Below are 14,551 nucleotides of genomic sequence, written 5' to 3'. Positions count from 1 at the left end.
GCTGAAGAACAATTTTTTTTTTTTAATCTCCATGGATCCCATTTAAAATCAGCCCTTATGCTGACAGGATTGTATTTTACCTAATGAACTCCAAGTGTGGCTTTAAGGAGAGGGCAAGGAGGACTAGAGACATTTGGCTCAGCCTTCTGACAGGCTATAGCACTGTGTCTCAGCTTCCGACACTTGTAAGGCTCCAAGTCTGGCATACATATCGCTATGTATTTAGGTCACCGGTGAACTTTAATATTCTCCCGTCACCCTTCCTTCATCTTTCAATGTTTTTACCAGAGTATTTACATCAAATAATCCCGTACCAAACAAGGGCCATCCTACTGAGTGACGAGTAAGTTTAGTGTTATTAATAGAGTCCATTATTCAGCTGTACTACTGTCAGTACATCAAATGATTTGTGCTGAATTCATTACTTGCCCCTGGTCCAAGGGAATATAAGCAATGATTAGCTTATGCATTATTTAGGAAGATATATGTTAATGCTGAGTAAAGCGGAGTTAGCTAAGCGGGAACAGGAGGGAAGGGCAGGGCCCAAGGTCCCATGACACCATGAGATGCTTCTGAAAGCAGCGTAGAGGTAGATACCTCTTAGCAGCAAGCTACAAGTTTGTTCTGGGAGAGGAGGGAGAGTGTTGAACAGAAAGAGAGGAACGATTGCTAAAATTATGACCCACTGCGAGCAGACAAAACTGCTCAAGGTTTGCGAAGGCATCATCAGCCTGTCACAACTCCAGGTAGGGAGGTACAATTCTCCACCCCAAGGTAGAGCATCCCTTGGCTTTAGTCATGAGTGTCATAACAGCCAGTTTGTTAGCCAACACGGTGACTATGCAGTGGCTCAGCACCTCCTTGGAAGGGATAAACCCCAAAGAACAAACTTCTTAAATTACATCAGGTTGCCTCATGACTAGCATACAACCAGCTAGGGCTGCATACAGCCATAATGTGGAGAAAAAATATGATGTGGGGGGTTTGGCTGGCCCACTGTGGTGTGACTGGGACCACACAGGCTGATTCAAGGTACTAGTCAGGGGGTGGCAGGGGAAAATCAATCCCTTCTTCTCACCTCTTTCCCCAACCAGCTCTCTGTGCTGACTGGTCCACATCTGTTCGTAGCACATGGGCACTTTGCTTTCCTATGCCCTCCCTCCCTCACACCTGAGCTGAATGGGGCCAAAAGCCAGCAAGATTAAAACCACAGAGTGGGAGCAAACCCGTAGGGAGCAAGACACGCAGCAGTTGCCTCCAGCATCAGTCATTGGCAAAGCTGACAGAAAAGCTCTGCTTCAGGAAAGCAGAAAGAGTCTCCGGGCAGCAAGGGTGTGCTGTGTGCCCTCAGACCCAGGGGAGGCAACTCGGGGTCACCCCTGGATGACCACATTTTCATCTCCCACTTACATGTTCAAGTGTGTCTCAATGACTTCAGGTCCTGTCCCTTGCTGACTATTGTAGTTTTCGTTTTCTGAATGTTTCATTTGGATTTGGATTAATTCTCATTTCTTGCCCCTACTTTTACTCCTAGGTAGTTTGGACTAATTGGCTCCTATATCTGCCTTTTCCCCCTTGCCTTGTGTTAGAAAACCAGGGACTGTTTCTCCACACTTTATCCCCTGGCTGGAAAAGATTGTTTAGTGGAATGACAAAAGGGTATAAAAACTCAGGCAGTTAAAGTCCAGAGGAAACAATAGTTTGAAAATCTCCTAGACTTGTTTGCTGGGTTAATAGCAAAGCAGAAAAGTCTGAGTGAAAAGCCTCATTAAAAAGAGAGAAGACTGATGCCAGGAATGAATGGAGATTGTTATAATAGGGAGCAGAGTATGGGCTCTGTCAGTGTCTAGCACAGCTTTCCAACTCATCATTTTGGAGAAACATCAATGTGTTGGTATGAGCTTTTCTTTAAGACAGAGCCATTTGTGCCCTTTCTTATTACTCTTTTTCTCACTGTAGTTCAGTTTTGACATATCTTCCCAGCCAGGGATGCGATTTTTTTCCTGCTGTTTCAGAACAAGTTTGAATACTTTACCAGCCAAGCTAGAGAGTACTTTGCTTCCAAAATCATCAGATGCTTTTATATGTTTTAATCTCCTTATCTACATTTAAAGCCGATCACCAAGAATAGTTTACAGATGCAGATGCAGGGCCTGATCCTGCAAAATTATATACATCAACCCCAAACATCTGGGAATTCAGCAAGCTAGTGGATTGAGATTTCAGATACTCAGGTGAAATTTGCATTACTTAATAAGCAAGGTAAAGCCTTCGAGGAGAGGCAGCATCCTTTCTTCAGCCAGCTGACACAGCTGGCAAAAACAGATGTGCTTTTGGGCATACCGAGCCCTCTTCAGATCTGAAACAGGAGATACAAATGGCAAGTAGTTAAGGATAACTTCTAGGAGTTTAACTTAATTCTTAGCAGTATCAGACTATGTGAAATCAGAGAAGGGCTCCTTTGATCTGAATACTGTGAGCTCTTTCCAAGGAGGTGCTGAGCCCCAGCAACTTACTGCTGAGGAACATTCAGTGTTTATCAGGAAAAGACCTTGCGTTGATTTGTGTGGCTGTCTCACAGGTGGAGATGCATACTGTATGTGAAAAAGTTGCAGACTCTGTGGGCTGAGGGTGTGCATTTCATTCACCCAAGCCTTCTGCAAAGTACATTATATGTAAGCAATTAATTATATTGCAACTTTATTGAGTCGACTGCATATTTCTTCTGCTTATGTGTTTCAAGTGTCCTAATACAGTTTGAGGATTAGTAGCATGTGGTTGACTTTGGACTCCTCTTATATGTTATCAGTTAGCCAAATTTGACCCAATAACATTTTCTGGCGTTTGTAGCTAGATCTTAAATTTGATCTCCTGTATCATAGATTCCACATGGGCAAAACTGACACAGAGCTTCATCTCTCTGATACATTAATGTAGGCAAGCACTAGCAGTTGCAGGGCAGCATACTGAGCTTGGTCCTTGGTGGAGCGGGTTTTGCAGATAACTGTATTTAGCTCTTGCAACTCCATTTTTGCCACAGCACTGTCCTCTTCCCAGCAAGAGCCCTGGGAGCTTTCTGGTTCCAGCAAAGCCCAGCCTTGCACTCCTGAGTTCCCATGGGAGTGCGCTGAAGGGAGGCTGGGTACTCAGGGCAAGCCTGCCGCCTCCACCTCCACCTGTCTGCTGGTGCTGCTGTGCTCAGCGGTGACTGTCTGCACGAAGAAATACCATTTCCAACTCCAACCAGTTGCTGTGCTGGCGGAGGAGGTCCCCTCTTACTGGGTAGTGTCCTCCCATGACCAGTCACCCTCCCAAAGGGAAAGAGCTGCTCTGCACTCCTCATTTCTTTTACAGAGAACCTGTGTTCAGTGGGATTCCTCACCTGCAGTACTGTCTTCACATGAAGTGTATTTTCACCTTATCCATCTTCAAACAGAGAAGCATAGAGGCTAATTTGCTTCTTTGTAGCATTGCTAGTGTCTTAGTAATTTCCCAGGATAAAAGAAGTGAGTAAAAAAAACCCTAAACTGCTAGAGGAAAAGACCAAACAAACCCAGCACATTTCTGTGGAATTCTTCTGTTTGTCAGATGTGAGCCTCCACTTGCACAAAATAATTAGGAGTTGTACTATGTAGAGCACGCTTAGCATCAAAGTAGTCACAAATGCCTCGTATTTTCTTCTAAACAGTCTCAAGGGTAGTGAAAGCTGTCAAAAATCAAAGCAGCTAGCTTCTGTGTGAAACACAGAAGCCCTTTTACCTTATCAAAAAACACAAATATTTTAAAATAATTGACAGAGAAGTTAATCAATTTTCATCTGATTTAGCAAAGATCACGCAGTCTCGAAATAACACAAGCATCTCAATTGATACCAATGAGATCAATATTGATATTTTTAATCCCTGAAAGAAAGCAACAGCTGTCAGGAAGGCATATGCACACACTCCACTGAATGTGTAACTGTACAGAAGAAGGTGTGAGTTCTTCTTCTTTAAACATGTTCTCTGTATGGAATTGTTTTAATAAAATCCAAAGCTCGGTGAGTGAATACATATAATTGTTCAATCAGCAAATCAGGCAGATCCAGCCTAATGAAACAGCCTAGATGATCTGTAACATCTGCAATATTTTGGTGGGATGTTATGCAGAACTTGTTTAGAGCTGGGAGTTGGACCTCAAAAAAGTCACGTAATATACAGTTTCATAAGTACGAGAGTCCTTGCTGGCATAAATGACTACAGCTTTTTGATTCACTGTCAAGTTTTAAAACTCTCTTTCACCTGGTAGCCTCTGGATATAATAAACCCATGATCTTCCGCTTTGTGCCTGGGTGCAGGTCGACTAGGTCATGGGTAGTGACAGCCCTATAAAGAAACTTCTTGACGACCCAGCCCTTAGAAGCTGGGTGAATACCACCACCCCACCAAATGCAAGAGCAGGTCTCAGACCTGCCCACCTTAGGGAAACCCCGATAAAACCTGCCACTTCCCCGTTTGCTCGGATTCGGATGTGGTCTGCAGAGCCCCTACAGCAATCCTGTCAAAAGCATAATGGCAAGCGTTGATCTCCTCAAATGCAACAAAGGCTTCTTATATCTAACACCTGCTTCCCTATCATTCCTCGCACACCAATGTGGAGGTCATTATGTTACATATCTCTGCATAATCCCTTCTGTACGTATAGGCATAGAAATATAAATATATCTTCAGAGAAAACAAAACTTCCAGCAGGGTCAGGTGTGTAGACTAGCAAAACCCTTCACCTAGCTGAAGCCAGTGTGAGTTTTGCCATTGATTTTTTCAGTGGGCTCAGGTTTTAGCTTATTTTCAGCCAAATGGCAGTTTTATGGGCAAATGAAGAAGCTTTTGAGGATGAGGTTTACAAAGAAGTACAACTCTGATTTGCATTTCAACAAAATACAACAAATCAATAGGCTTTTAAAAGCAAAATGATCTTCTAGTAATTTGTAGTGGGATGCTGAAGAAATCCACGATGGCAGTAGTGAGTGGGAGTTTTGTACTCACCCATATCAAACTATCAGAGGTTATTGCTTCCCTTTAATTTGCTATCTGGTACCACATTACTGATTTTCTCTAATTAATTAATTCCCATACTATTAGTTAAGCTGTATCTCTTAGTCTCAAAATACAAGCATTGGCACAGGAAAGAAATCCTTAACTATTCTAGCATCGCAGAATCACAACCTGCCTCCTACTTACCTGTGAACATCTGAATGGTTTCATGTCATTCAGGGTTATTTATGAATGTTAATAATGGGTTATTTACCTATGTGAATTTACCTATGTTTGCAGGGTGAGGGTCCACACATATGCTCTTGACTCTTAATATAAGATTAATCTAGGATATACCCTTCGTATATGTTTTGATAAAGATCTCTTCCAATTACTTCCAGTTTTCACTTGGACACTTGAATTTCTCCTCATATTAGCTGGCCAGTCAAGCTACACAGGGGAGGGACACTCCAGTCAATAACTTACATACAGAAAAAGCAATCAAACCCTTCTGTTAATACACTATAAAAACTGTATTCCAATTTTTTTAATGCACTACAGATTTTTCTTTAGATCTCTTGACTTGAGCTGTTTTCCATTAACATTAATATGTTTGAAATTGTTCTTTGATCTGTTTGTACAGATGCAGAATTGCGTCATTGTGCTCCAACTTTTAAATTAGTGGTACACAGTAATCATAAAATTCTCGATAAGATGTGACATTTTAATTGTACTTTACAGATCCTGAGAAAACAGGAAGGAGTTGTCAGCATTTTTGCATCTTGCGTGCTTTTGTGTATCATATTCCTAACTGGGGTCACTACCTCCTTATTCTTGTACTCTGTTGAAGCAGGTAATGCTTTGTTTGATGGAAGAGGGGTACTTTTCATCAGAGATGACTGTATTATATGCTAAGATTTTTTATCTGTCCTATATAAAAACTTATGTGATTGTGTTAACATTTATTTTCGGTAAACTGATGCAGAGGATGCCGTGTATCTGGATGACGAGAAGGAAAGGGAAGAATACGTCCTGAATGATGTTGGTATTGTTTTCCATGGAAACATCAACGAGATAAAATTAAGAAGCTGGAGTTACGGTCAGGTGAGCTGTTTAGACCTTCTCTGGCTGCACCCAGCAGAACAGCAAGTGAATTTAATTGACGCCAGACTGTGGTTGAGACTGTGGGCTCTGGAATGCATTATTGGTCTCTCCTTCAGAAAGACAAGGGGCATAATTTTAAAATTGTATGAAGTGGGTATATGCCTAATCCAGAAAAGCAATGTTATAATAGCTAATATTTAAAGACCTTGTTTTAGGGGTATATTTCAGATACTAAGAGGCTGCCTGTTGAAAGTTATAGTCATTAGCTGAGGTTTCCATAGTGCAGGTGTATTTTTGCTGCTACGTTATTGCTTCAGGATCAAACTGATTTGGTGAAAGAGTAGAGAGATTTTTTTTTTTTTTCAGCAACAGGTTTTATTGCTTTTTGACTCCTCCTTTTAGTTCTAGTGACTTGATGGAAATTATTCTCATTTGTTCAGAGGGGGGTCAGCTTGTCACAGGGGTCCTATGGTAAACTGGGATGTAATCCCAGAGTTTTAAATTTCCTTGCCACAGTGACAAAGGCGGGGAACCTCTTCCTTTGCTGCCTGGACTTGACAACATCAGTCTCCAGTAGCCTCTTGCAACCTGTGGGCAATACCCCCCGCCAGGCTGGTGTGCAGTATTGGTGTGCCTTCCATAACATCAGACTCCCATTGCTTGCTTGCTTGCCTATTTTACCTCAATCTGTTTTTAAGCACTAGCCAGCCTGAAAGTCCCTATGGGATGAAAGAGTTAAGCTGTTGTTTGAGAACAGGGAAAAGGCATTAATGACCAAAATGAAAACGAGCAAAACTAACCCTAGCTGTCACTCAGAAGGCCTCCAAAGGACAGTTATTGGACATGGTGAACTCTGCTTATCTCACCTCCTGGATTTTCACAACAGCATGACTAAGAAAGTATTGAAGTATTTCCTTAATGCTATGGTGACGGACCCATTCAGTTTTTGTGGCACCTCCCCAGTGCAGCCTTGCAGAAGGGGCCTTCTTGCTTTGCTTTCTTTCCCTCAGCCAAAGACAATCTCAAAGCTTGAGCTGGATGGATTGCCAGTGAACTCACCCCGGAGAGCTCTTTGAACTCACATCTCTCTTTTTTCCTTACTTAAGGGTACAGTTTCATCCTTTTTTCCTGTGGCAGCACTGCCTTAGGGAGTTCCTGCCTCTGCACTGTTCCTTTGGTTGTGTCAGGGCCGTTGTTTGCGGGGTCTATCTGTCATCCTGACTGAGATAAAAATAACCCTTAAATAAGGTGGGGGGGGCAGCAATTCCATAAGCTGATGGTGCCTCTGATATAAGAGATGTGGAACCAGATCCTGTAGGCCAAAGCTGGGTGTGCATTTAAGTTGACCAAAAATGCCCCCTCCTGGCCCTTCCTTCCCCCTGCAAGTGCTTGCGCAGCGGTGCAGTGAATCAGAGTGGAGAGATGATCTAGCTGAATAAGCATCTCCTTGATTTTTTACTTTTTTTCCCCTGGGTTATTTTTGGGGCTTGCTCTGTTCCTAGATTTGGGATTCACTCTGTGACAGATGTAAGGGGGAGGGAGAGAGGGAATGAGGGGCTGGAGGTGGACAGTGCTGCTTAAACCAGCTGCTGGGTTTATGTGCTAAGATGCTAAATTTATGGCCTACGGTGGCTTGGCCTGAGGTGCTTATATTCTGCAAATCTGGCACCTTCCTGACACAAACAGCAGCCTCCCTAGAGAAACTGCATTATTTATTTGGTTTTGCTAGGAGGTAGCTCTGTCTGGGAGGTTAGGGCTGTTCCATATCCCTTTGTCATGTACTTTCATTCCTGTGTTGTCTGAAATCGGAGGACCTGATTTCCACACTGTGCTGTGGTCCACCTTTTGCTATCACTTGCCCATGTAAAAACTAAGTGTGGCAGATGCATCTAAGGGGGCCCAAGACGAGTTTTAATGGGATCAATCATTTTGTATGGCTGGAACAGACATCTCAAAGTGCAAAGCAATGGAGAAACATTCTTCTGGTTCCCTCACTTTCAGTGAGATGGAGGAGGTAATGTTCCTGATCTTACCCTGACAATTTCCAGCCATTAAAAACATGCATCTTCCTCATTTTCAGCAATCCTGGGTGTTAAGAATAAGAGCATTGCTCTGAGTGAGTAAAAGTACTAGCAGCAAGGCCTATATTATGGGTATATCATACATGTATGCCTCTTGTATTTATGACATATAGCCCTGTAGAACAATGTAAGTAAAAAGCATAAAGCCACATACAGTGATAGAAGTGAAAAGTATTTGTTCATATACAAAAATACAGATAGACTTGTGCACAGTAATATTCTTAGGCTAAAAAATTGCTTTGAACAATGACAGCTGGAAGCTTTAACTCAGGTTGTAAATTAAAAAGGAACATACAGTTCAAAACTGGGTTACTGGTGGGAGATGATTCTCACAGCTGCTGTCTTTAATGAGCAGCACCAACATGAGAGGAGGACAGGCAAGAAAAATGGACCGAGGAAGAAAAAACAACAGACCAGTTGAAATATGGTTGCAAAGCATGAGGATGGAGGTATTCCTTGTAACGTGACTGTGATTCCTTTCTTCTAAGAAAGCATAAATAGCCAGTCATTCAGAAAAGCCGGCAGGGGATTCAGGTGAAATTTGGCTTTGGAAGAAATCTAGGAACATAGGAATTCTCTGGCTGAACAATGACAGAAATTGGATGCTATATTGATCATTTAACGTTGTTTTTTTGTGAGAAAAATAAAATAAACCAAGTGGGCATAGAGTTCTTGTTGCCATCCTGAGTTGTCTCCTGTCCACACGTTAAGCTGCATTAGCTTTGCGGCCCACTGTGCATGTGTAATTTTACAGCACGTGCATTTGGTCAGATCAGACCACAGGCAATGTGAGATCACATCTGCCTGCAACTGACTGTGAGAAATACAGCCCTAATTCAACCAGTGCAAAAGGTGATACAGCCCTTCTTACTTTGATTTAAATGGAAGGTCATCTCTTAGAAACAGGTTAGCATGAGAGAGGATGCCCACTGAAGGCCAGCCTGACTAAGTGCATTGCTCTGTAACACAACGCATGTCTGTGTGCAGACAGAACCCCTTCACCTGTGTGTTTTCTCACGCCTTGTTTTCCATCTGCAGTCTTTCCCAGGTAGCTCTGCCAAAGTTCCTTGGTCCTGAATTTGGTTTGTCTCCATTTCAGCTTGTGTTGAGCAGGCAGTGCCTGTGCCTGGCCCAAGTTCACTCACCTCTCCTGGCTACCTGCCGCTGCTCTGGTTCCTCTGACATTTCAGGGTTGTTCAGCCTTACAACTGCTATGTTTCTGTGCCATTTCCCTCTAGATAGCATCTTCATGCCAAGACTGAGAGCAGGGAACTGATTTAGTTTGATTTAATGATTTTAAATCCCTGGATAGAGAAGAAGGGAAGAACTGGGTTTAGAGTTAAGGCTACACTGTATCCTGCACTACTGCAACAGTGTAAGGCAGCTAGACTTTACAGCTTGTCCTATCTCTTCTCCTGTTAATCCAGTTATTTCACAAGCATTCATGTCATTTTGTAAATGCTAAGGTGGAAGGCAACAACCCTGACAGCAATTTCTTTCCTCTTTATTCTTCCTGTATATGCTGGCAAGATTGACAGTGTCTCATAAACTGTAGATGAGGAAGATTTAATTTGCAGGGTAAACTTCTTATTGATTTAACTCAGGTCTTAGGCACTGCTGATGACTTGAAGTGCAGAAAGCAGATTTTGATCCTGGTGAGAGTGATAAATCATTGGGCCAGACCAGAAGAAAATTGAACTTGAAGCAGGAAGGATGGCTATGAGTTTACATTATCTGTTGTGAGGATTCTTCTTGGGAAGGAGGGTCTCTACAGCGTGGTGACTCTCCCGAGATTATTTACATCACATACCAGTGGAGTGGACTGGAGACTCTACTGTGCAATTATTCAGCTTCCCAGGGATGATACAATATTAGGAATAGGTCCCTGGGAAACACTGATGTCTCTTTTCCTATTTGCCCAAACACCATGAATTCAGTTTTGCTCAGATTATAAGGTGTTACTCACTCGTGAATGTCTGCTCCAGAGAAAGTAATTCAATGCAAATGTGGGTGGTGATGAGAGAAGTGTGCTGCCTTGGAGGATGTTTGCTGAGAAGGATCCATACGGCAGTGGTACCCTGAGCAATGAGAACCAGGAGGCCCAAGGCAGAGGCAAAGAAAAGGACTTTCCTTGGCCAGGAAATGGCTGAGGGTAGTGAAACATGGTGGTGCTTCCACTTTCTTGGCTTATGCCAGAGCTTGGCTGCTGCCTGGGATGTCCCCTCCATCCTTCCCATCTTCCCTGCAGCATCAGCAGCCCTCTTGACTCTTTGAGGCTTCCTTTTCAGCTGTCTGGCCTCACCCTTCCTTCTCCTCTGCCTCTCCCGGGGCTGCCGAAGCAACAGGTTGGCCTGGGTTCTTGCTCACTTTCTTCAGGAGGCAAAACTCAGATTGTCCTTATCTGCCAAGGAGCCCTAAGCCAGGCTGGAGACAGTTGCAAAATCAATCCAGCTCTAGCAGCAGCATGAGAGCAAAAACCCTGTTAGCGTGAATAATATCTTTAAGGATGCAAGCATTGAACATAAAGCCTAACACGGCAAGGGGAACAAGGTCTGTGGACTTCCTGTAACAGCCTTGAATGTTAATACAAGATTGTGTATCTAGAAGATATTTGTTTCATTAATGTGCATTTCCCTGTCTCCTACCGTTTTCCAGGGGACAGAGGTATTTTCCTTTGCTATGCAGTTTCTTCTAAGGAAAATGAAATACATCACAGGGCAAGTTCTGTGACAAATGGTTTCTGGTCTATTTAGGCACCTCTGCCCTCAATTCATTCTTGTGCTTGTTCATGCTGGATTGAAGAAACTGTACCTTTTCACTCTATTTTTGAAGAAGACTACTTTAGGTCGCTTGGTATTTTTGATGTCTAAGTTTCATAGACCAGGATTAATCTATATAATCAGCTTTTGGCTTGTCAATTTTGAACATATTTAAAAATTAATTTTAAAATGTAAGCATCTTCAAATTAATTTTGGCAAACCATTTATTGTTCAGCTTCCCAGCATTGCATTGGCTGGGTCAGAGAGGTCCTAAAATTAACAGGTCTGGAATCTGTGAAGGACGTGAAGTCCTTCGCAAGCAGACTACCTTCTTGTAGTTATTATTATAATATCTTCCTATTATATACTTGTTAGCACTTAAAATTTTATGTCCTGTCAGAAAGGCTGTGTTGTCATTTTAACCTTCTGGAAACTGGACTGCAATTGAATTGAAAATGACAGTCTTGTTTCCCTCACAGCATCTCACATTTTTTTGCTATACATGGGTGATTATTCTAGAAGAAAACTTGTATTTTTAAACACAGAACTTTGTCTTGACCAGCTAATTTTGAAGCTGATCAGCTATTATAACAACAATGAAAGATAACTTTTCCTTTGCTTTCCGGAATAAAAAGTGAGTCGATTTTCCCTCTGTTTCCTTTTTTATTTTCTTTTATCTAGTTTGAAGAGAACATTCTGGATGCTTGCCTGTTTCTGATGGACAAGGCAGAACTGGAGCTCTCTGGGCGCGGAAACCCGATCAAAATCTGCCGTGTTGCTTCTGCAGTGGTATGTAATGGATGCCTAAGATCTGTCAGAATCAACTCATAAATCAAAGCCAGGCTGGTTTAACGGGCCTTCATGCCCTTGATGTATTCACTCCAACAGGTGCCAGATCAATTGTCCATTCTGACCTCTGGGATCTGGCATTTTATTTCGCTCCACTAAAGGTGAAATATTTATGTCAGCTCATCACCTTTTCCTGAGAATGGTACCTCACTAGTAGGAAAGCCACTTTTAGACATTGCACTCCAGGCATGATAGCATTTCTTGTGACACTGTGCTCTCTTTCTGGTAGCTGAGATAACCGAGAAAGCTATTTCTGCCATGGATGGTAAGGTGGCCTGATGGGTGGAATTTGGGATGGAGAATTGAGAGACTTTATGTGGACTCCAGCACCAACCTCAAAGGGGTCTTAAGATACTGCCATGGTGGATGTCACTGTGTCCGATTTTTAAGCCTCAGATGGCCTAGTCAAGCTGATGACATTTTTGTAAGATACCTTGGCCCCAGAAGTAAGCATTGTGAGAGCTGTGCTCTTAAACATGGGGTGCACAAAACTTACTGTATTCAGAATGCAGGTTCCTAAAATAATCAGAAGCAAAGAGTAAGCAGAAGACTTCCCACATCTCCGTTCTTTCCAGCTGCTAGGCACCAGGAGTCATGCTGTGCGTAAAACAGCAGTCCCACCGCTGGTATGCAAGGTAAAAGACTCATCCAGGATGTGGAAGTCAGAGGCTGCATCCTCTCCTCTGCCTTATAGAGGTCTGAATGGATGCTTTCTGCTTCCCAGAAGAATACTCTAGTCATCGAGCTAGCGTCATTAGATGTTCTCCAAAGTCAACTACTAAAATAGACTGTCTGCAAAACGTGGCTGCTGGAGATGGATAATCCTCTAATCCACTTGTTGGAGCATTTGCCCAAGCTTTAAGAGAATGAGCTCTTTGTCTTAGACAACATTGAAATGGGATCTCCAGCCTCTCAGTGCCACACGCTGACTTTTGCATCCCGCTTCTCTTTCTCTTTTAACCTTTTGGTTAGTTCTTTCACCACAGACATTAGAAATACAGCTTCAGACCTTCAGACAGAAGTAAGAACTGAATGTGGTTCCCTCATCACTGGGCTAGTAGACGTTCAGGGTCCCTCATGCAGGAACCCTGGAAGCCCTGTGGGCAGAATAGTACAAAGTTTATGAACCCAAAGGGAGCTTGGATATTACTTAGGTTTTGAGCCACTCAATCATTTTAGGGAGGTGGAGAAGTTCACCATTGGAAATCCAGGAGTCAATGGACTTTAGGTCTAATCTGCAGGATTAGGCCTTAGCTGGGTGGGAGTTTTGGCTGTCTGAAATCTGGACCTCAGTAAGAAGTGGCCAAGAGGTGTTGAAGTCCTGCCCATGTTCCTTACCCTCATTCTTGCTTAAGGGGTGATGTAGCAGAGCTGAGTTCACCTGAGGAGGTGCCCCATGCTGGGGTCCTTCTGAGGCTTCCTGGCATTGCAGAGCAGGTAGAGTCACCCCCTTCTTTGTCTCCTTACAGCCAGAGGAGAGCCTGAAGATCAACACGCTGCCCTGTCCTTGAAGTGCCTCTTTTCTTGGCGTGTTTCCCACAACAGTGAGATGGGCACAACCCCTTAACCCTTTGGTTATGACTCTGAATACTTATCTTTATTCAGTCCTAGGGTTCACAGGAAGTCGATTTCCTAATTATAAAACAGTAGTTAATCCAGCCAAAAGCTTTTAAATGAGAATTGTGATTTATTTGGCTGGCGTGTAGCTGTTCCACATTAGCATAATTAAAAGGTACAGAGCGAATGAGCTTTTTGCACAGCCTCAACTGGTTTGGTTCAAATTGCAGCTAGGAGATGTATTGCTCGTTAATGCCTATCAGTATAGCCATTAGTCAGCAAAACTCCTTGCTTTGTATAATCTTACCAGGGGAAAACTTATACAGCAAATTCCTTCTTGTTTTCATGTGTGCTGGACCGAAGAAATTAGTTTCTACTCTAAAAATAACAGTGGACTGGTTCTCTTCTCAAGCTGCCGTAAATCAGGAGTGATTTTATTAAAATCTCTGGGCTGATATGGACAGAAAAAACAGACGATGTTAAGAAAGAATCCAGCTTATTATTTCTGAGGCTTGATTATCAGCTTATAACTGATCACATTTATTATAAATACATAGCAGTAAACATGTTTAATGTTAATAAAACTTACTAACCAGGCAACATGGATACTCAGTGTGGTGATTTAATTTCGCCATGATTTTTAAGTGTCTGACCTTCATTCAAAATTGTTCAGTGATGGAGAATCCATGGCCTCTAGCAAGATCGTTCTATTCATCTCCTACCTTCATAATTAAACATTTCTGTCTTACTTCTAGCCTAAACTTGGGTATATTCAGTCTCTCCCATCCTATCTTTGTCTGCTGGGTTAAAGAGCTCTTTATTATTCAGTCTCTGACATCCCTAATGCTCATTTCCTTTGTCTTTAGATCAACTCCAGGGATGATAATGGTGTGATCGCTGGATCCTGGGACAATACGTACACTTACGGGGTTGCACCTTCAGCCTGGACGGGAAGCGTGGACATTCTCTTGGAGTATTACAGTTCTAAGCAACCAGTGCGATACGGCCAGTGCTGGGTCTTTGCCGGTGTCTTCAACACATGTAGGTATCAGTGAGAAAAGCTCCACCCTGCTATATGATTCATGCGTAACAGAGAGAGCTTTTAGGTTAAACTAGCTAAAATACTTCCTGGCTCTGTGGTGTTCAGGAGTAAATAGTAGAGATACTTAAAAATACACGGCTAAAATAG

At 42.7% G+C, this 14,551-nt stretch overlaps 1 protein-coding gene across 1 annotated transcript in view; it reads left to right on the top strand.

The window, feature by feature from the left end:
- F13A1 (coagulation factor XIII A chain) overlaps window positions 1-14,551 on the top strand; it is a 60,842-nt gene that overhangs the window by 19,460 nt on the left and 26,831 nt on the right. The window contains exons 5-7 of the mRNA XM_087762842.1: window positions 5,998-6,116; window positions 11,638-11,745; window positions 14,229-14,403. Coding sequence (XP_087618968.1) covers window positions 5,998-6,116; window positions 11,638-11,745; window positions 14,229-14,403 — 402 coding nt within the window. The remainder of the gene's footprint in view (window positions 1-5,997; window positions 6,117-11,637; window positions 11,746-14,228; window positions 14,404-14,551) is intronic.

Source organism: Nipponia nippon, unplaced genomic scaffold (assembly GCF_047370975.1).
Source record: "Nipponia nippon isolate SJK-2023a ecotype South Korea unplaced genomic scaffold, ASM4737097v1 scaffold_1, whole genome shotgun sequence".
NCBI classification, from domain to species: domain Eukaryota; kingdom Metazoa; phylum Chordata; class Aves; order Pelecaniformes; family Threskiornithidae; genus Nipponia; species Nipponia nippon.
Note: the sequence above shows the minus strand (reverse complement) of the source record. Positions and strands in the feature narration are given on the sequence as shown.